Source organism: Dinoponera quadriceps, unplaced genomic scaffold (genome assembly GCF_001313825.1).
Source record: "Dinoponera quadriceps isolate SergipeBrazil2010 unplaced genomic scaffold, ASM131382v1 scaffold1441, whole genome shotgun sequence".
NCBI lineage: Eukaryota > Metazoa > Arthropoda > Insecta > Hymenoptera > Formicidae > Dinoponera > Dinoponera quadriceps.
The window spans coordinates 766,976-786,201 of NW_014555884.1; the positions used below are offsets into that span (position 1 = coordinate 766,976).

Consider the following 19,226-nt stretch of genomic DNA (forward strand, 5'->3'; position numbering starts at 1 on the left):
CCTCGTCGATATTGCAGAATGTCATCGCCTGCAATACCGACACCGTCACATTGAACTTGTGAATTGCGCCATCGAATTTCGCGAAGCGTATATGCATTTTTCTAGCTTCTCGAACATCCTCGTATCAACCAATCGTAGCGGAGGATGATAGCCGAGATCGAATGTCAAATACGAAACATCGTCTGAATTTCGAACATAACTTAGAAGGTCGCTGTTGGACCTCATATGGGGACCACTTCGTGGTTCACCGTGCTTCACCCGTGGTTCACGCGTGTATTTGCAATTATGTCGGCTCGTGCATCGCGGCAAAACTTGGTGAACGAGTCTTCCGTGTTGTGCTTCTCCTAAGGAACACTTAATGAACACGAGACATTAGTCGTACATCAGATTGTGAAATTCAAGGTGAGTGTCCTTCAAGCAGATTCGTCATTTTCAACGCACACGTATGTGTACCCGGAGCTTATTTCACTGTGCTTACAACAGAGCATTGCCCAGAGTAAAATATCGTGCCCGAATTTACTCTCAATCTGTTGGAATCTTCTGATGAGAATTTGGTGCACCCAGAATGGCAGGAGTTTTCGATATTGAGCTGCACGACGGAGATGCTACCAATCAAGATGAATCAGACGACGATGTGATTGAACACAGAGAGGTAAAATGTGTCTGTATAGTAAGTTTTAACTTGATTTGTAACAATAATACCTAATATTACACTAATTTACCCTTAGGAGGAGTATAATCATGCTGCGACTGTAAGCGCTATATTGGAGTAAGCATTTTACCTGACATATCTTGAATTTCAGTATAACTTCTTCTCCCGATCATTAAGAAGCAACTGTTGCATTATATTTTAGGTCGGAAAATTTAGAGAGAGTTCAGTTGTCAGAACAGAATGTAAATCCTGGCCAGGAGAAAGCTGGCCCACAGGATTTTGAATTATGCAAGATCTTAGGAGAAGGTGGTTACGGAAAGGTCTTCCAAGTAAGGAAAGTCACTGGAAAGGATAAAGGCAGCATCTTTGCCATGAAAGTACTGCGCAAAGCATCAATTATAAGAAATCAGAAAGATACTGCTCACACCAAGGCTGAAAGAAACATCTTGGAAGCTGTGAAGCATCCATTTATCGTGAACCTCATGTATGCTTTTCAAACTGGCGGCAAATTATATTTGATCCTGGAATATCTATGCGGTGGTGAGCTCTTCACGTACCTCGATCGAGAAGGGATCTTCTTGGAGGATACAGCTTGCTTCTATCTGTCTGAAATTATACTGGCACTGCAACACCTTCACAATCAGGGAATTATATATAGAGACTTAAAGCCGGAGAATATTCTGTTGGATAGCGAAGGTCATGTTAAATTAACGGACTTTGGTCTTTGCAAGGAACATATACAGGAGGGCACAGTGACGCACACGTTTTGTGGAACGATAGAGTACATGGCTCCCGAGATCCTGACCAGGAGCGGCCACGGTAAAGCCGTGGATTGGTGGAGTCTGGGTGCATTGATGTTCGACATGCTTACAGGAATGCCGCCGTTCACCGGTGACGATCGAAGGAAAACCATCGAGAAGATCTTACGAGGAAAGCTGAGTCTTCCGCAGTACTTGACACCGGACGCCAGGGATCTTATCCGGAAGCTGTTGAAGAGGCAAGTTGTGCAGAGATTGGGCTCCGGTCCTGAGGACGCCGAGCAGATCAAGAACCATAACTTCTTCAAGCACATCAACTGGCAGGATGTAATCGCGCGGAAGTTGGATCCGCCGTTCAAGCCGTCCTTAAAGAGCGCCGACGACACGTCCCAGTTCGACGAACAGTTCACCGCTACCGTGCCGGTCGACTCGCCGGTGGAAAGTACTCTCAGTGAATCCGCGAACATGATCTTTCAGGGCTTTACGTACGTAGCGCCGAGCGTCCTGGAGGAGATGTACGCGCAGCCGAAAGTTGTGAACGCCAGAAGCCCGCGTAGGGGACTGTTGAGCACGGGTTTCGGCATGGCCGCTGGTCTTCACGGCTTTTCATCGCCCAGGTCGGCGTTGGACGTTCACCTGCGCCCGTCGTTAGATTTCCAACAGCACAGGCATCATATGCCCGTAGGGCCCAACAGCGTAGAAGACGCTGAAATGGTAGACCTCGGTCAACTATCGAATCGTTTATAGTGCCGCGACACATCGCGTGCAAATCATTAGCTTTTTCCGACGCAAACTAGGGACAAGAAAAATATACATATATATATATTCGCCTGTGTAAACGTTTGTTCGCCGAATCGCCGTTCACGTTCATTGCTCGTGCCGATATAGACGAACAGATGTATCTAGAAGATTCAATATGTATAGTAAAAAAAAGAAATAGCAGCAGCAAGTTCGGACGATTTCCTTGATATCGCGGTGCCAGCCTGAACACGATCTTGCTTAGGCCTTTGACGATTTCAAGACGGCTTACGTTCGTTTGCAACGCGGGAAAACGAGTAACGTGTGTTTTTTCGCTGTGTAAATAGATGTGGATGATTAAGAGCAAGTACATTCTTTAGGGGGCAAACTTACGGGCTAAACGTGCAACACTGACAAGCAGAATGCAGTTCAAATCCGATGCGCAGAAAAGAAATTAGTCTTAAATCAAGAATAGATTTTCTCATGTATAGGCGAGAATATTGCAATCTTCTTAGAAGATTTTTAGTCTTGATTTGATTGAATTCGTATTGATGCAAGTATTACTTGCACTCAATTAAAGACTAAACATTTTCGAAGAATATTATAATATTCTTGCTTATTTATGAGAGTATCTATTGTTGATTCAAGTTAAGACTATTTCTTTTCTGTGTGACTACGTGTCGCGGAAGTAGTATATCACGATCAGGTAGCTAATGATAGCGACCGTTTTTACTAGTACAACTTGATTTCGTGTAAAGTGACGTATACTTCAGATAGATATTAGAATCCAAATGCTGGAAAAGAAGTGATTAAGAAAAAAATGCGACTCGGAGACGAACGGATCTTTGACGAAAAAATGTCGCGAGGTATTTTCATTTCAAGAACGTCGCATGATGGGATTCTTTGATTTTTTTTTCTATCTTTGTTAGATCGAGGCATTGTTATGTTTTCTACATAGTAGAATTTCTTGTTTCTAATATCTTGGAAAGTTTGCGACCGGATCATTTTAAGCGAAGTAATGTGCACTTCGAGTGAGAATGTACTTTTCTAATCTCCATTATAATCTCCATTATAAATAATTTGCTTTCCATGCAATAGATATCGAAGTATATATATATGTAAGAGACACGCTCGGATTTTTGACGTCGATTCTTGCGGAAATGAGTATTACATTCCAGTGCATTTTGCGTACCCTGGATGTGTTATGATGATTTTGATTCGCGTTCGCGCAAGATGAGACGTCGTAATATAAGTGTTGGGGGCGAGTAAGTCCAGTTGTCTCGTTTCTACAATTACAGTGTAATTAATTCCATTGAATGTAGTTTGGTTTACGTGGTAAAGCAAAACGGCGATCCTGGAATAAAAACGAAAAGAGAAAAACGGACAATTGTTGTATTATATATATATGTATGTAAGAGAGAGAGAGAGAGAGAGAGAGAGAGAGAAAGTGGAATTAATCCTCTGAGACGATTGTATTTAGGGCAACAGTATAATGTTGCATTTTACGGAACGGCATTTCTCTCGTAGGGATAATCACGACTGCTAATGTCATTTCCGGTAGTGTAGAGGTATGAATAAGTACGATGTTTCAATTATAATAGTGAGTGTATTCTCTTTTTATCTATATACATCGAGTCTCGTTGCTACTTGTAATTAACTGATGGATTAATTGTACATATATAACTGCCAATCCGGATTCTACTTCCCAAAGTTCTAGTGTCATATCACATAGAGAATGTAATCCATTTGCAAAGAACGATCACGCAAACAGATTTCAAAGTGCCCAAGTGTTCAAAAGCCGACTGGTGGCTAGTATTACATATAATTTACATTCGTACGTTATATATATATGGAAAAAAATATATATGCAGAAAAAAAAACGGATTGTTACTAGCTAACCGTGTTATAGAAACAGAATTATAGAGTGAGAGAAATTATTATACTTTCTAAGACCTACTTAAGCGATGCGCGCCTTACAAGTAAACCCAATCTGGCCAATATCTGTAATATACGTATATTATCGATGGTCCCATGTATCATCTTGGCGAGAAAGACATGTATACGTTGCACTAAAATTACACATGATTATATAAGGATACCAATAATAATAATATATTAACGCATTTCATTGATTTGTAAAAATGATATAAAATGCATGCTATATTATAATAAAAAAACTTATGCAGCGAATTAATGTTTGTATTACGGGTCGTTATTAGGAGTATATTCCACTGTCATTGAATAAAATGCTGCAATTTATTCAACCAATTTTGTTAATATGCGCAAACGTTACTCAGATATCGATTCGTATTGCTGTGTCAAAACATGCCCACTTGAAAAATTCCTCGCGCCATCCTCAGTAACAAATTTACATTAATATCCGAGATGTTCGATTCGCGCAATTAAATTGCGTGAAATGCATATTTAAGTTGTTAACGTCATAATTATGTTTTTATTATTACATATTTTCACAGGAGATATACACATATCAACATTTTACAGATCTTGCAAAAATAATTATTAATGATGCGTGTGTTTTCTCTTTGCCTCACTGTGTCGCAAGTTCTCTCTGTCCTTATCTTCATCTTTAATTTTTCTCTTTCTACTGTGGCGACTCTTGTCCCTGTTATGTTTAGCACTGTTGTTCTTCTCCTTATGTTTGTGTTTGTGCATATCAATACGTTTGCTCTTATGCTTGTGAGTCTTATGAGTACGTTTTTCTTTGGAAACTGACTTTTTCCTTTTTTTTCTGTCTCTTTTCACATCGGAATTTTCCGAGTCGCTGCTGCTACTGCTGCTATCGCTATCACTACTACTACTATTACTACTACTACTACTACTACTGCTGCTGCTGCTGCTACTACTGCTACTGCTGCTGTTATCACTGCTATTGCTCAAGTGTTTGTTACTGCTCGATTTTTTCTTTTTCAATTGTCTTTTTTCTTTCTTGCGATTTTTCTTCTCCAATAACTGCAGTTTCCTGTAACCCATAATTATAAGAATTAGCAATTTATTTCAATTAATAGGATTTTTTTTAATATAGATGAAAATTCAATATTTTTTTGACGTTTTTATCATTTTAATGAAGGAACGCGTTATGATTACACAATTCAGTTGTAACTTACAATAATAATTTCTTCTTCTCTTTCTTCGATAGAGATTTGAGGAATGATAATTCAGACTGCTCTTCATCTTCAGAGACCATAAGATGCTCCTGTTCCGGAACTCGTAAATGCTGTTGTGCATCTAGTGCAGATCTGCAATAAGAAAAGATAATTAAAAGTTAAAATATTACTATTATCAAATATAAATATGTGTGTACATATATAACAATATATATAATGACATTATGTAGCATAGCATATATGTATGATATAAACTTACTTTTTCAGAGCCAAACCATCTTCTCGCATTTGTTGTACAAGCGTCATAGTGTCCGGGGCAGACGGTGTTTGTGAATTATTTGCCATTACAACGCTCATTGCTTGGCTATACAAAGGACACTCCTTATCTAAAAGCAAATTATTATCAGAGTCTGTCTTCTACCATGATTCAGCAATATTTTAATAAATATAAATTCTATACCTGTATTTATGTGCCCCCATTTGTGGCACTTGATACAACGTACATTCCTCACTTGTATACCGAATGGTTGGTCTCGAATCTCACTGTCTCCTTTGCAATAACTCTCTCTTGGAGCATTATATTTTCGCTGCCACTCGAACTTATATTCTGGCTCGTTATCTTCTTTCTCTCTCTCTTTTTTTGCTCCAGGGGGTGGCTCATACATGAAGTTTACACTGAGTTTATCCTTGCTTTCTTTGCTAAGCAATGCTCTGAAAAGAAACTTCCCGTTAGAAATAAATCTTCTCGTGTGCTCGTTCTCTTACTCTCTCAATACGAGGTCTTTTGAAACTTACTTGTTATTATGAAGATCTTGTTCCTTTTCATACTGAACTCTTAATTCTTCCTGCTTCTTCTTGTAAGCCTCTGCTTGCTGTTCTGCCATCCATACCTATGACAAATATGAACTTTAAATATAATTGTCGATTTATGTGTTGATTTTATTTTAAACATTTTCTTATTTCTTCTTTGAAGAAGAAATTATTATTGTAAGTTACAACTGAATTGTGTAATCAAAATGCGTCTATTCATCGAAATGATAAAAAGATTTATTTTATATATTTAAGAAACGTTCCTTTTGCTATTTTCAAAATACAGTTACGGATTTATATATCTAAATATAACAAAGGAAACCGAAAAAATTAAGGTACGAGATATCGTAAAGAGGTTAGGTTGAATCTTCGTACTCGTTTCAAATTATCTCGCGACGCTGGATGAAAGAATTTCTTGCACATGTAATTATTGAATCCCTTTCCCATTTTCGCAGCTCGAGATTTTTTTTCCGCACGACTTCAAGTAGCAATTTTACAAATGTATCCACACACACACGCGTAATTACGCACTCGTCACCGCCATTACAAATTTTTTGGCTCGTTCCAAACGCACGTCAGACTCACTTTGACAAGCGTAAAAAAAAACAATGTGGACGTCATTGCGCGTTCGCAAAACGTGTGATTAGGTCGTGATTCTTCGTTGTGTAACAAAATTTTGGTGCAACGTAAACGCGTTATATATATACACACACATACACGAACAATATTTCTAATATTTCTTTCGATCGTTTGTAAATTGAAAGAAAAAAAGTATTGCAACACATAACATAACCTCACGAACGACGCGACTACGCCTATCTTAACTGCCGCAAAATCAACGTTTGCACGAAAATATAAGTAAGATTGATATACGATGTTTCCGTGCCACTTTGCGTGATTGTATAATATTAAGTTTAGAAAAAAGGGAAAAAGCATCCCTTCGTGACATAACCTGAAAAAAACTTACCTCGAGCCGCGGTGCCAACGCGCAGTTCAACGTGCATCAGGGTTCGTTGCCGAGTTGTGTGCTACGAATCGCTCGGGTATCGTGAGTTGAATGAAAATTCGCATCTAAACGCCATGAAGATCAATGAGAAAAATATGGTGGCATTCGCGACCTCTGCGACGCCAGTGGACCGCGAAGGCTGGCTGAATAAACGCGGCGAGGTGAATCGCGGATATCAAAGGCGGTGGTTCGTTCTCAAAGGGAATATACTGTTCTATTTCGACCGCCGCGGTGACAAAGAACCCGTGGGCATGATTGTGCTCGAAGGGTGTACAATCGAATTAGCAGAGGATGAAGAGCAGTTTGGTTTCAAGATAGTCTTCCACGGGCCAAACAATAGGAGCTACGCTTTAGCAGCGGAATCTCAGGTAAGAATAAATGTCGAGAAGCTGTGTTTATACAGCTGTTTATATACTGAGAGACATTGAAAATATCCTGTCCAGAAGGACCTATCTGTCTAGGCCTAAAGTCACAAGACATATTTCTCCTGTTCTTCCTTTTGAGCCATCCTGCATGAACCCATCGATGCATTGCCAATGAATTGGGATTACTTAGTATTGAGTCTTCTGTTTCTCTATTTACCAAGTTTCAGTCCAATCTAATAGTCCTTCCTTTCAATGTTCTTTAATATATTTACACATTTGTACTTATCAGTATGCTCAAAGAATCATATCAACATTTAGGAGTCTATGGAACAATGGATGAAGGCGTTAGCTTGTGCCAGTTACGACTACATGAAACTTATGGTAACTGAGCTGCAACGTCAGTTAGACGCTGTGGAGGAGGAAACATCATCATCTACACCAGTGCAACAGTCGCCTAAGGCACCGCCAAGACAGCGACATAATCCTTTCAACAGACCAGACTCTCACCATCGTTCCCAGAGCGTCAGGTCGGCGCCTGGTAGGACAGAAAATGTGCCCAGAACTAGAATAACCTTCCGTGAGCTTCATACGGCATACGGCAGACGAATCTTGGCTGATCTGAATACATGGAGGCATGCGAGGAAAACTGCCGATGCACCTCTAATCACTCTGTAACTTCGCACATATTTTATAGATAAACCCGAACAGTGTGCATGATCCATGTAAGTTACTGACTTTCGAGGAGTCAACGTAGCATCAATAAACGGAAAACTTTTGATAAAAAAGCAATCATTGTAATCTGTTATATTTAATATATATATATATATACACACACGGTGACCCATTTTAATCGACAAACGGAGATATCTCCGAAACTACGCAACCTACGAAAAAAATGTTCGAATAAAAGTTGTCGAGGACAGTGGGGGTCATCTACTTGTGCTAATGACCTTGAGGTCATTTTTTTCAAGGTCATTTAAAGGTCAAGGTCACTTTTAAATGGAACCCCCTATTTTTAATGCCGGATTCAGAAAGAGCGGGAAATTTTACATCCAGATATGTATCAAAGTATAAGGTTAACGTGACCTCCATAGGTCAAATGAAGGTCAAGGAACCACCCCTACCAAACCCCAAGCAGGCTAAACCACCTAACTCTGGGAACAGCGAGTTTAATCGTTTCTTTTTCTTTAAAATAAATTAAATTCCAATCCACAAGTAAACTGACTCACAAGCTCGTGCATTATCTTCGTTGTATTCATGATGTCGACGTTGTCGAACCAGATTTCTATCACGAGCTTATTGAGGTAGGTTTCGAACTGCTCAGTTGTTAGGATGTCTTTCATCTGGAAAACATTTAGTAAAAGCCTTCATGTAGCAAGGTAGTTGTTATGGCAAACTACTATCATATCACTAATTTTATTTGCAAGGTAGTCTGCCATACTGAGAAAGAGGCTTTAAAGAGAGTTTAATTCGTTCAAAAAATTTGTAATTAAACTGTACGGGGCAACACTTAAAACTGTTAATTCATCAAATCTGAAGTGACGAAATATCTTTCTTATGTTTGAACTTGAAAGTTTTAATGAAAAGTCAAAATATTTTGGAAAATTTTTTTTAAACCCAAAAATAAAGTGGGAAAAATTTTTTTACTCAAACTTGCTCAAACATAAAAAAATTTTTCGTCATTTTGGAACTCAATGGGTTAATTTTTAAATACAGATTTTCTACAATTATGTTAATCTTTAAATTATCTACACTTTGAATTTGTCTGAGATTGAAGTATTTAAAGAATTAAAAATTGTATTAATAATAGTGGTTTAGCCTGCTTGGGGTTTGGTAGGGGTGGTTTCTTGACCTTCATTTGACCTATGGAAGTCACGTTAACCTTATACTTTGATACATATCTGGATGTAAAATTTCCCGCTCTTTCTGAATCCGGCATTAAAAATAGGGGGTTCCATTTAAAAAAGTGACCTTGACCTTGAAATGACCTTGAAAACTGACTTCAAGGTTAAGGTCATTAGTAGAGGTAGATGACCCCCACTGTCCTCGACAACTTTTATCCGAAAATTTTTTTCGTAGGTTGCGTAGTTCCGGAGATATCTCCGTTTGTCGATTAAAATGGGTCACCGTGTATAACAAATTACAATACATACAGTATATACATATACAACATAATTTAGTACACATGTAATAACTTGTGTCTATATACGTAGTGATAACATCAATGTATTATTCGTTTCGAGAAGAATGAAGACCGATTGTATTTCGCGTGAAGAATGAAATCATTACGTGCGTGTTTGTTCTCGCGCTCTTTCAACTTACCTAAGTTTCTTCGAATCTATACTCGGCCGTTACAGAGATTAAGTGTCGATGATATATAATTATCAAAATGAGATTATTTTTATTAACATAGCGTAAGAAATTATTAATTACAAATAAAGTAACGTACGAGTAAAAGAGTCCTAAGCTTCTACATACTTGTCAGAGGTCATATAGGATCAAACGTTTCTAACGCCTATCTGCAAGCGTCGCAATGATCTTAGCCATTGTAATCGAGGTGCGGGAAACGGAAACGCGGAGGCGTTTCAACATCTCAGGAAGTTGCGTATATTAGTGTATTACCTTTAGGTGCTAATTAATCTGTACAATTTATTTGTACACGACACGATCGTACGCAACGATTACCGACGCCATAATAATAAATAAGTTATTATGTTACATAAAAAAAGAAGGAAATCCTACATGGGGTGCATATATAAATTACTTGAACTTAAAAACGCTTTTCTTTCTCGCGTCTCCGGGCAGATGCCTGGTACCTAACAAAAGACGAGCCTTATCCTCTTCCTGCGGTGCTGATTCCTCGGGTGGACCCCTCGGTTTTATCTGCAGTTTCTGCTTGATAGCTTGACTCAGTATCACGCGTCTGGAATCGCTCTTCATAGCCAGGAGCAAGTCGAGCCACGTCCATGTGACGTTGTGATACTCCAAAGTCGGTATGACTAGCGCAAAGTCGCGCACGTCTTCGAGATTTTTCTCCTTATTCCCCTGCAAGAGCAACGGTCGGAGCTTAACCCCTTAACGCACAGTTTTTTTGAAAAAAACCGGCCAAAAAAATCAATTTTTTTTTATGTAAAAAAATTGATTTCTTTGCTTTCACATTGTTATTTTCAATTCTCGATTATATTTGAGTGTGAAAAATTATAGCAGCATAAAATACAACGCCGCTCGAATTATCTCGAGTGTGCACAGTTTGGCGTGTTTAGCGCGCTCGAATTAACTCGAGCGTACAAGTTAAGGGGTTAAAGAACGATTCTCCAAGCGAAGAGCAACGAAAGGAACGTGTCCTCTTTCGCTTCACGGCCACACTCGAGATCTCGTTACCTTGTACGACACGCGGACAGGTACTTCCGGTATCTTGATGTATATGAACAGTTTGTTCTTGTCAGCCCGCTCCTTCATCTTCTCAACGTCGTCTCTCCTCTCGATGGGCACGTAAAAGGACGAATCGCGTTGCGGCGCTGGCGCTTCCTCTATGCCTTCCGGATCTCTCTCGGGGAAGCAGAATTTCAGCATAGTGTTGAAGAACTTCTTCGTCAAGCCTAAACGAGAATAAAACGAGATTGCTCACACGTGTACGCGACGCGGTGTATACACGTCTGTTGAGAATTCTACGTTCACCTATCGTAAGAGGCACCACGTTGATCTCGAAGTGCTCCTTCACAGATATACCCGCCACCGGCGCCTTCTCCCTGCAGAAGACCCTCAGAGCTCTCTGCCGATCGACAGGCATGTTGCTTTGCAACTCCGTCGGCGTGAGCACTTCTGTGTAGATCTGATTCGGCAGTAGATTCGTCATCCGGACGTAGCCGAGTTCCAGCAGATGCTCCACCGAGTCGTCGGTCTTGCTCGTTTTCGTGTACAGGAAATTAGTGAGGATGAGATCGGCGATGCCCAGCTGACCGTCCGCGTCCGTCAGCCTCCACTGAGCGTGTTTGAAGCAGATCTCGGCCACCCTGGCTACCGCGGCCGGCTTGTCCTTCAATGTAGCCGACGCGGCCGCAGGAGCGGTGGTCTCCTTGTAACAGTTCAACATGACGTCCAGCTCCTCCGCCTTGGCGCTGAGCTGCTCTTTGCACTCGAACACGCTCGCTTCCAGCCGTTCCATTTCCGTCAGTAACTCCGGACTCGACTCGTCCGCCAACGCCTTCTGCACCAGGTACGTCTCGCGCTCCAACCTTCTCAATTTCGCCACCAGGCAGCGCACCGCGTTCTGCAGCTGCTGTATCGGCCTCTTCTGGTCCTCGACGGAATGCAGCTGCAGCTGGAACCTCATCCTCTGCAGCCTCTCCGAGGCCTCCTTTCGCCTCGGCTCCACGTACAGCAGCAAGTTGTTGACTATGTCCAAGATCATCGCGTATTGCAACGAGTTGGTGCACACGTCCAGATCATGATGCATCAGCGTGAACGCGTCGGCCGCGGACAGGTCCTTCCTCTCCCACAGGCTGACCTCCTCTCTGGGCGGCGGCGGCACTTGGTCCACCGAGCCCACGTCCAAGGTCTGACCGTAGCCGACGTAGAAGAACTCGCACTTGCAGCGGGACACTATGCGCTGCAGTTGGTGCTGGGGGCCTCCCCCGCCTCCTACCGTCTCACTGACCACTCCCCCTACGCTTTGACCGGACCCTACCAGCGCTGGCACGTCCGGCAAGCCGGCGATGACGGTCGAGTCTTTTTCCTGAAATGATACAACGCTCGCTCCGCACAAGATACTCGCCGAGAAGTACTGATAGATAGTGAAGATGCACTCGTAGATAATAATAACTCGTCTCCCCTTGAATTTGGCGAAACGAGTTCGACGGATGCTGTCCTGTCTAAAGGAATCATCACGCTGAGCTCGTATAAAGTTTATATTGGATATTAGGATGGCGAGTTAGAAAGCAGAATTTGATGAAACAAGTAGCCCCGATCTTGTGTGATTGGGTCAAGTGCCGATTTTCAATTCAGAATCTAATTCAGCTCTTTACATGGATATTCTTCCGGTTAAGCTAGAACAGGCGTCTTTAATGTCCGTCATCATGGTTTAGACCTAATCGACGATTGACTCAGGATTAAATATGTCAAATCTTCGATTGAAATCGTGACAGTGAAAGCGGGTATTAGACTTGCTTCGTTGAATCTAGAGAGAGATCACTCAGGGATGTCTACGTACTTGTATGTTATCTAACGTCAACCACATGATGTTATCGTCGATGTTGTCGTCGATGTTCGCGCTCACGGTGGCGTAATACTGCATGCACTCCAGCGAGCCGACCCAGGTGGTCTTCGGGACGAGGGACCGCTCCTTCCAAACCGGATGATGGACTCTCTGCAATATCTCCGCCTTGGCAGCCGAGAGAATCACGTAGCCGCGGGTCTCGATGCCTTTCAACAACACTTGGCTGTTCACCAGAGCGACTGGAAGCAGCTCACGGTTACTAACTTCAATCGGTATTCACAAGCATTCGCGATAACACGTCGCTTACTCAGCCAATTCTTGTGCAGGACGTCGTCCTGATGACAGGCCGCCAGTCCACGCAACTGTTGACCCCTGGTCTGCACGGAGAGATCGTCGCTGAAAGCGACCGGTTTGTTCGTAGCCTCCGCTATCAATCTCTGCAGCATCCCGACCGCCTCGCCTTGCTGCGGCTTCACGGTGGACGAGGGCGTCGCCTGGGTGGGTGCGCTCTGCTGGTCGCCGACGGAGGGCCTGGTGCGGCGGTTCTTGTGCGGCGTGCTGTTGTCCCGGTGAAAGCCCTTGAGCGCCGCGGTCGAGAGGTTCTTCTTGAGCTGCTGGGTCTTGATGAAGGAGTCGAAGAGCGCGAACGCGACGTCGCGGTTGGTCTTGGTCCAGGCGCCTCTCAGATCGTGCACCACCAGCCGGTGGATCGGCGTGTCGCCGCCTACACCGGCGACCATCGCCTCCCTGCCGTAGCTGACCCGGGCGACGCTCAAGCAGTAGCACTTCTCGACCGGCTGACGCAGCGAGGCGCTCTCTTCCTCCTCCTGCAGCGCGCTCTTCAGCCAGATCTCGGCGTCGCTGAGCTCGCAATTCATGTAGACGACGGACCACTCGGCGCGCGGGCGGTGTATCAGCCCGTCGTCGATCGGGTGCAGCGCCAGATTGTGCTCCGAGCTGCAGGCGACTCGGCCGCCGGTCACCTCGAAGCCCCGTTGCATCGCGAAGGACATCCAGTAGTTGACGTGGAATCGGTGGAAGGCCAGGGTCAGCCGGACCTTCCGGTAGTGCCTGCTGAGCTGCTTCTTCCTGGGCCTGATGTTCTTGAAGAGCGGGCCCTTCCTCGTGGGTCGCGTCGCGCCCGACAGGATCAGTTTGAGGTTCTCGAACCATCTCAACGTGCTGCCGTAGAGGAGGGCCGTTGGCGCGCTGGTCAGCGTGGGTGAACCGGTCGGTTTGGTCTCCAGCGAGAGACTGACATTGAGATTCTGCGAGCGGAACGCCCTGAACGAGTCGTGCTCCTGATTGCTGGAGTATTCGGGCAGCCGGTCCGGCGCGCAGGGTACAGCGGCGTGATGGTCTCGCGGGTCGCCCAGACACACCCACGCCAGTTTGATGCTCAGCCTGACGTTGGGCAAGTGCAGCAATCGGCAGTCGTCGTATTTACTAGCCGTACGCACGTACACGTCGAGGTCCCCCTTGATGATGATCTTCCCCTGGGTCCAGTCGAGCTCCAGCCCGGTCCACGTCAGCTCCATCTCCTCCGTGGTATTGTAAGGGTCCAGGGAGCCGTGCAGCAGCACCGTCAGCCGTTTCACGCAGAGCGTCAGCCTACCGTGAAGAGCCAGTCGCATCCGGTCCCAAAACGGTAGCGGCGGGCTCGGGTCGCGCGACGGATGCAGGATCTTCTCGAAGCTGAGGTTGCACTGCGCTACCACCGGCTCCCAGCACGGGCCGAACGCGTACCTGAACTTGTCGATGTCCCAGTTGAGGTCGTGGTAATACTTGAGGGACGTCATGCCCCTCTCCACCACTATGTCCTCCCACGGTGCGCCGATCTCGATCCTGACGGTCCTCTTCGCCCTCAGCGGTGCCAAAGCCTCCGCTCCGGCCAGTCTGCCCCATATGTTCAGGTTCTCCACCACGAGCAGCGGCTGCGGGAAATCGCGAAGCTGGAGCTTCCATTCCGCGCACTTCAGGCTGATCCCCCTGACCCAGAGGGTGCTGAATTCCAGGCCGTCTTCGGGCCATGGCGTCTCCGGGTCCATCTCGCGGAGCGCCCTCATCGCCTTCTCCGTGCCGTTGATGGACGGATCGGCCAAAGCCAGTATCTCCAGGTCCAGCATCGTCCAGGCGAACAGCCGGGTTCTCGCGGGACCAGCCCGTTGCATCTGCTTCCATCTCTGCACGTAGATCTCCGCGTTCTTCTTGTTCAGACTGGCGTACAGTTCCTCGACCTTCCCCTGCGGCAGCAGTAAATGCGCGCGACAGAGCTCGTGCACCTTGGCGTCCAGCATCGCCTGCCGCTTCAGGCTCTCCTTGTACTCGTCCTCCAGCAGCTCGTAATTGTCGCGCAGACGCACCTCGAACGGATCGTCACCGACCTCGAACGTCCATTCCTTGATCTTGATTACCATATCGCACGGCAGGGACTCCCACTTGGACGCGCTCGTAGAGTGGATCTCCTTCAGCCACCTCCTGATGCTGAACAGCTCGTTCTGTATCGCGTTTGTGAACTGATGCTCGTACGGAAAGCAGATTTTAATGGAGTCCACGTTCAACGCCCAGCACTCGTTCCAATCCAGCACGAAGCCCTCGTTGCTCTGCCTCTCCACTCGCACCTCCGCGTTATCGTTCACGCGCACTAATTCGAAACCTTCGATCATTATTATATCGGCCATGTCCAGAGTGACCCGCACGTAATTGAGTCGCCATTCGCCCTGCGACCAACGCAACTGATCGGACGTCAGTATCAGGAAGTGTTTCGTGGAAACGTCGATGGTGACGGTGATCCCACCCGTCGCCAGCAAATCCAGAACGCGTTTCTTCTTTTGCACTTCTACGAAGAAAACTAATTATGGTTTCGATATTTTAGACTTCATGCTTTTGTTTCCGACGTTTCGTGACTTCACTTCTCGAGGAACAATTTGAAAACTCCATCACTTGAAGTTTCAGGCTGTTCCTCACCCTGAACTGAAACGTTCACGGAACGTCGGGAATAAATCCACGAAAGACGCGGCACCAATTCAGAAGCCAATTTGAGCTAACTATAATTAGCGAATTATAATGATGACAAACGAACGAGAATTCGACAAGGGCCAGGATTAAATAAGAAACAGTATTAATGCGTGATGCGCCGGTTTCTTTTCCTCTCATCACCTTCAATACGGGTCGCGCTCATTTCATTCGAGATGATACATCTGAAGTCCTCGGACTCCACCCAGAACTGCATCAAGCGAAGATGCAGATTGGGGCTCCACGCTAGACTAGTGCCGTCGAGGCTGATGTTCACGGCGTCGGAATTAATGGCAGCTTTGCACTTCCGTATCGCCAGAAACGAATGGGTCAAAGCTTGCGCGTGCTGGCACATGACCGGCTCGTTCTTGTTGAGAGTTATCGCGCTCATGCCTTCCGCCACGCCTACGAATCGCTTCGCGCTCTGCTCCACGGTTGCTATGTCCAAACGCATCATTATGGACACTGACACAGACACGAGAAGAACATCAGGGAAACGTTTCTAGACGAAGTCGGGACGAGCCATTGGACATACTCACGCTCGTTCTCGGCGATGAAGAACAGATTGCAATTTGTGATTTTCAGATTCAACTGCATAGGATCGCGCGACGCCGCATCCTTCTTCTTCGCTATCGGCTGTTGATACTTCTTGCAGCACCTGCAATTATTTCCAGGGATTGTTTCGCCGGCGTCGTATTCTCCTTCTCGTTGCCAGGATCAAGTGCTGTGTACAATTCAATGTTATAATCACCTATAAGCTTGCTCGAAAAACTTGGCGAGCTCCAAACTCCATTCGGTCACGAGAGCGTCGACTGCGATTCCTATTGCGTTGCTGCGAGTGGTCGCTAACAGCACCCCGACAGAGAGCGGGCTGCCCCATTGGTGGGATGTCTCGGAGACGTTGCCGTTGACGCCGTTCAAAGCGCAGTACAAAGACTCGACGACCAATTCTGTATTCAGATCCTCGGTTTTGTCTGTTCGAACGCACGGAGTGCGTCGAGATATTATTGTCAGAATCACGGTTTTTGTGTAACTCGAATAAATGAGAGCGCGACGTACCTGTGGATGAATTCAAGGAGAATTTCATGTGCGCCACCCCACAGGACGCTTCCTGCACGTCCGGCAATTTAATGTTCAACGAGGAATCGTACAGCTCCGTATCTAGTCTCATTTCGAAACTCGGCAGTCGATCTCTCAACGATATACCGCTGACAGGCTTCGAAATGTCATTCTCGTTAGTGTACAACGACTCCCAGTCTCGGTGATCGTACATTATCGACAGATTATTCAGCTGCACACTAACGAATAAAACGTTCTCCTCCAACTATGCAAAATTCAACGTGAACACAAGTGATACTCAATTGCATCTGTATTTATTTGTCACTGCATTATGTAATAACCCACCTTTGTATCGATCGACAGTGATTGTAGAGTTAAAATAGGCAGCCTTCCGCGTATGCACAAGCCATCTAAATTTATAGTAAAATTCAACCGCATCATATCAGCTTGGAATTTTGCATTGACCTGTAGACTTCTCAAGGTACCCTCCAAACCTATCATGCTACTGTCCTCCCTGCCAGCTATTATCAACGAATTACCAATTTTCAATGTGAAATCCTGAAAGTATCATCAGTAATTTTGGAACATTATTAAGACGCTTATTGTTACATCGACAATTGTTTGTCTATGGTAAGGAGACTACTTACTTTGGGGAAAATAGGCGCGAATCTAGCTATTATGTTATTGGACGAATTATTATTTACATTGCTGCACGATGCTGCAGGACTCAGTGTTAGTCTGTCTCTCAAAAAATGGACAAGGCCCGCACCACCGGATCCTTCGGTCTGTGTTACTCCGACATATAAGGTCTATAAATCAGATCCCACTTGATTCCTTTTGGAAACGGTTGGTAATCAGATTCAAAGCTATTTATACGCATTTAAATGTGGAGCATGCATAAAAGTAACTGCATAAAATATGCTCTGTTCCATGATAGTTCTTTCAATTATCTAACGTTCCAAGTATCTAACAGAAACATTCGATATATAAAGATATATATCTCGTTTTCTTTTTATAAAAATTGTCGACAAAAAGCTATTTATTTTCCTACAAACTGAAAGGGGATAAATACTTGACGAAGCTCTATACCTCAAATGAAAGTTCTCCCTGAGCTTTAAATGTAGCTTCTACTGTTCCAGCAAATGTTATTTGTGAGAGACACGCATCAGAAGCATGTCGCAGTAATTTCATAGCACCGCCAACGATGGAAGCAGATGCTAAGAGTGTCCGTGCACCGTGTACAATACTACCGTCCAAACTGAGACTTTCTGCACTTCCATTCGCTAACCAGCCATTGCCAAGAGCCAGCAGGCTCAAGTTCTCCACGTGCACAGCCATAAACTAAAATATTCAGATACTTGTAATAATCATATAATTGATACGATGAATACAGCTTCGGGAAATGATAACGACAGGAAACTTCAGCTCTATGTAATTACCTGTACAAATGTTATAATTATAGGAGGTATCTTCTTGTTTCTAAAATCCAGCACTTTGTTAGATTGTTCTATCTTGTATGTCGGACCAACTGGGACATCTTTATTTATTCTGACATCCCTCATAACAACAGCCAATAATTTTGCCACATCGCTGCTAAATAAACTGCTGCGTATACTTATCTCTTCAACTTGCTAGAATTGATTAATTGATCACTGCATTTATCATGTCATACTTCAATATCCGTACGATAAATTACAAGTGACTCACCAATGTGAAACCATTTTTAGTTATATTGACATCACGGAGGATAAAGTAAGGTAGAGAAATGTGGCCTACCCGTAAATGAATTTTGTAACGACGCTTCACTAGCCATGATAACCCTCTTGGTATCACCCTATTGACCAGACATAATTTGCATTACAGATAGATAACAAGCAAGACAATGAAGATGATTCACATTGTTCTTGCGGAGTTTATATTTGTACGCAACATCACACTTACCATGTAAAATTACAATAAAGTATAAAAAAGATGATACAAAACGCAAGTAATCCAGTCATACTCTTGACATTGGATACTAATTGTTTCGTGATCAAAAATATATTCAAATCCCCGAATAATAATGCTGTAGGTACAATGAGATATTTTCCGCACTCAATTCATATCAATTACGCGTTTTATAACCAATAATTTGACAGATTCTTCGATGAATGACTCAAGCACTTTAGCGCTACAAAGTTCAACGATGTATTCCTCAAACTAGTAATTAGACGTCGGTCGATAATGTCGAAACTGAAACAACATCATTTAGAATTTTTACGTTTTACCGAAAATCGTATAACTTGAAAATAAAGATTCTCCTTAGATCTTTCTTCCGTTTAGTTGTACTATTTAGAAATAAAAAGATCGTTTGACACGCCGTTAAAAATTCAAGAAAGTTTTCTTAAAAATATAGTCGGCTATGCCATTAAGTCGTACTGCTTGAGAAATAAATCTCTCCCATTGGGTAATACGTATGCGTTTCGAAATTTATTAGAAAAAGT

At 43.8% G+C, this 19,226-nt stretch overlaps 4 protein-coding genes across 4 annotated transcripts; 2 read left to right on the forward strand and 2 right to left on the reverse strand.

The window, feature by feature from the left end:
• Positions 1-32: 32 nt before the first annotated feature.
• LOC106745668 (ribosomal protein S6 kinase beta-1-like) lies at positions 33-4,407 on the forward strand. The gene is made up of 4 exons (XM_014621474.1): positions 33-402; positions 484-652; positions 729-769; positions 855-4,407. Exons 2-4 carry the CDS (start codon positions 566-568, stop codon positions 2,155-2,157), a joined length of 1,431 nt encoding a protein of 476 aa, XP_014476960.1. The 5' UTR covers positions 33-402; positions 484-565; the 3' UTR covers positions 2,158-4,407.
• Positions 3,056-6,637, reverse strand: LOC106745672 (corepressor interacting with RBPJ 1). The gene is made up of 6 exons (XM_014621483.1): positions 6,459-6,637; positions 6,069-6,163; positions 5,734-5,984; positions 5,533-5,659; positions 5,274-5,405; positions 3,056-5,128 (listed from the first exon to the last, which is right to left on the reverse strand). Exons 1-6 carry the CDS (start codon positions 6,528-6,530, stop codon positions 4,669-4,671), a joined length of 1,137 nt encoding a protein of 378 aa, XP_014476969.1. The 5' UTR covers positions 6,531-6,637; the 3' UTR covers positions 3,056-4,668.
• A 35-nt stretch (positions 6,638-6,672) lies between these two features.
• LOC106745674 (sesquipedalian-1-like) lies at positions 6,673-8,328 on the forward strand. The gene is made up of 2 exons (XM_014621486.1): positions 6,673-7,457; positions 7,773-8,328. The coding sequence occupies exons 1-2, from the start codon at positions 7,164-7,166 to the stop codon at positions 8,127-8,129; spliced, it is 651 nt and encodes a 216-aa protein (XP_014476972.1). The 5' UTR covers positions 6,673-7,163; the 3' UTR covers positions 8,130-8,328.
• Positions 8,329-9,832: 1,504 nt separating this feature from the next.
• On the reverse strand, positions 9,833-19,112 carry LOC106745667 (protein KIAA0100). Its single transcript, XM_014621473.1, has 15 exons — positions 18,685-19,112; positions 18,451-18,577; positions 18,183-18,374; positions 17,833-18,084; positions 17,391-17,552; positions 17,089-17,301; positions 16,744-17,008; positions 16,436-16,658; positions 16,224-16,342; positions 15,829-16,149; positions 12,977-15,508; positions 12,664-12,908; positions 11,133-12,189; positions 10,836-11,053; positions 9,833-10,499 (listed from the first exon to the last, which is right to left on the reverse strand). The coding sequence occupies exons 1-15, from the start codon at positions 18,741-18,743 to the stop codon at positions 10,215-10,217; spliced, it is 6,270 nt and encodes a 2,089-aa protein (XP_014476959.1). The 5' UTR covers positions 18,744-19,112; the 3' UTR covers positions 9,833-10,214.
• Between the last annotated feature and the right edge of the window lie 114 nt (positions 19,113-19,226).

Excerpts from the sequence above, each read along its gene's own strand:
- LOC106745668 (XM_014621474.1), top strand. The coding sequence starts at position 566 with ATGGCAGGAGTTTTCGATATTGAGCTGCACGACGGAGATGCTACCAAT. Across the intron at positions 653-728 it reads ATGTGATTGAACACAGAGAG|GAGGAGTATAATCATGCTGC; the intron begins GTAAAATGTGTC and ends ATTTACCCTTAG. Across the intron at positions 770-854 it reads ACTGTAAGCGCTATATTGGA|GTCGGAAAATTTAGAGAGAG; the intron begins GTAAGCATTTTA and ends ATTATATTTTAG.
- LOC106745672 (XM_014621483.1), bottom strand. The coding sequence starts at position 6,530 with ATGGGAAAGGGATTCAATAATTACATGTGCAAGAAATTCTTTCATCCA. Across the intron at positions 6,164-6,458 it reads CGCGAGATAATTTGAAACGA|GTATGGATGGCAGAACAGCA; the intron begins GTACGAAGATTC and ends TATTTGTCATAG. Across the intron at positions 5,406-5,532 it reads GATGGTTTGGCTCTGAAAAA|ATCTGCACTAGATGCACAAC; the intron begins GTAAGTTTATAT and ends TTCTTATTGCAG.
- LOC106745674 (XM_014621486.1), top strand. The coding sequence starts at position 7,164 with ATGAAGATCAATGAGAAAAATATGGTGGCATTCGCGACCTCTGCGACG. Across the intron at positions 7,458-7,772 it reads CTTTAGCAGCGGAATCTCAG|GAGTCTATGGAACAATGGAT; the intron begins GTAAGAATAAAT and ends ATCAACATTTAG.
- LOC106745667 (XM_014621473.1), bottom strand. The coding sequence starts at position 18,743 with ATGACTGGATTACTTGCGTTTTGTATCATCTTTTTTATACTTTATTGT. Across the intron at positions 16,659-16,743 it reads CTCCTTGAATTCATCCACAG|ACAAAACCGAGGATCTGAAT; the intron begins GTACGTCGCGCT and ends GCGTTCGAACAG. Across the intron at positions 15,509-15,828 it reads GAGCGCGACCCGTATTGAAG|AAGTGCAAAAGAAGAAACGC; the intron begins GTGATGAGAGGA and ends TTTTCTTCGTAG.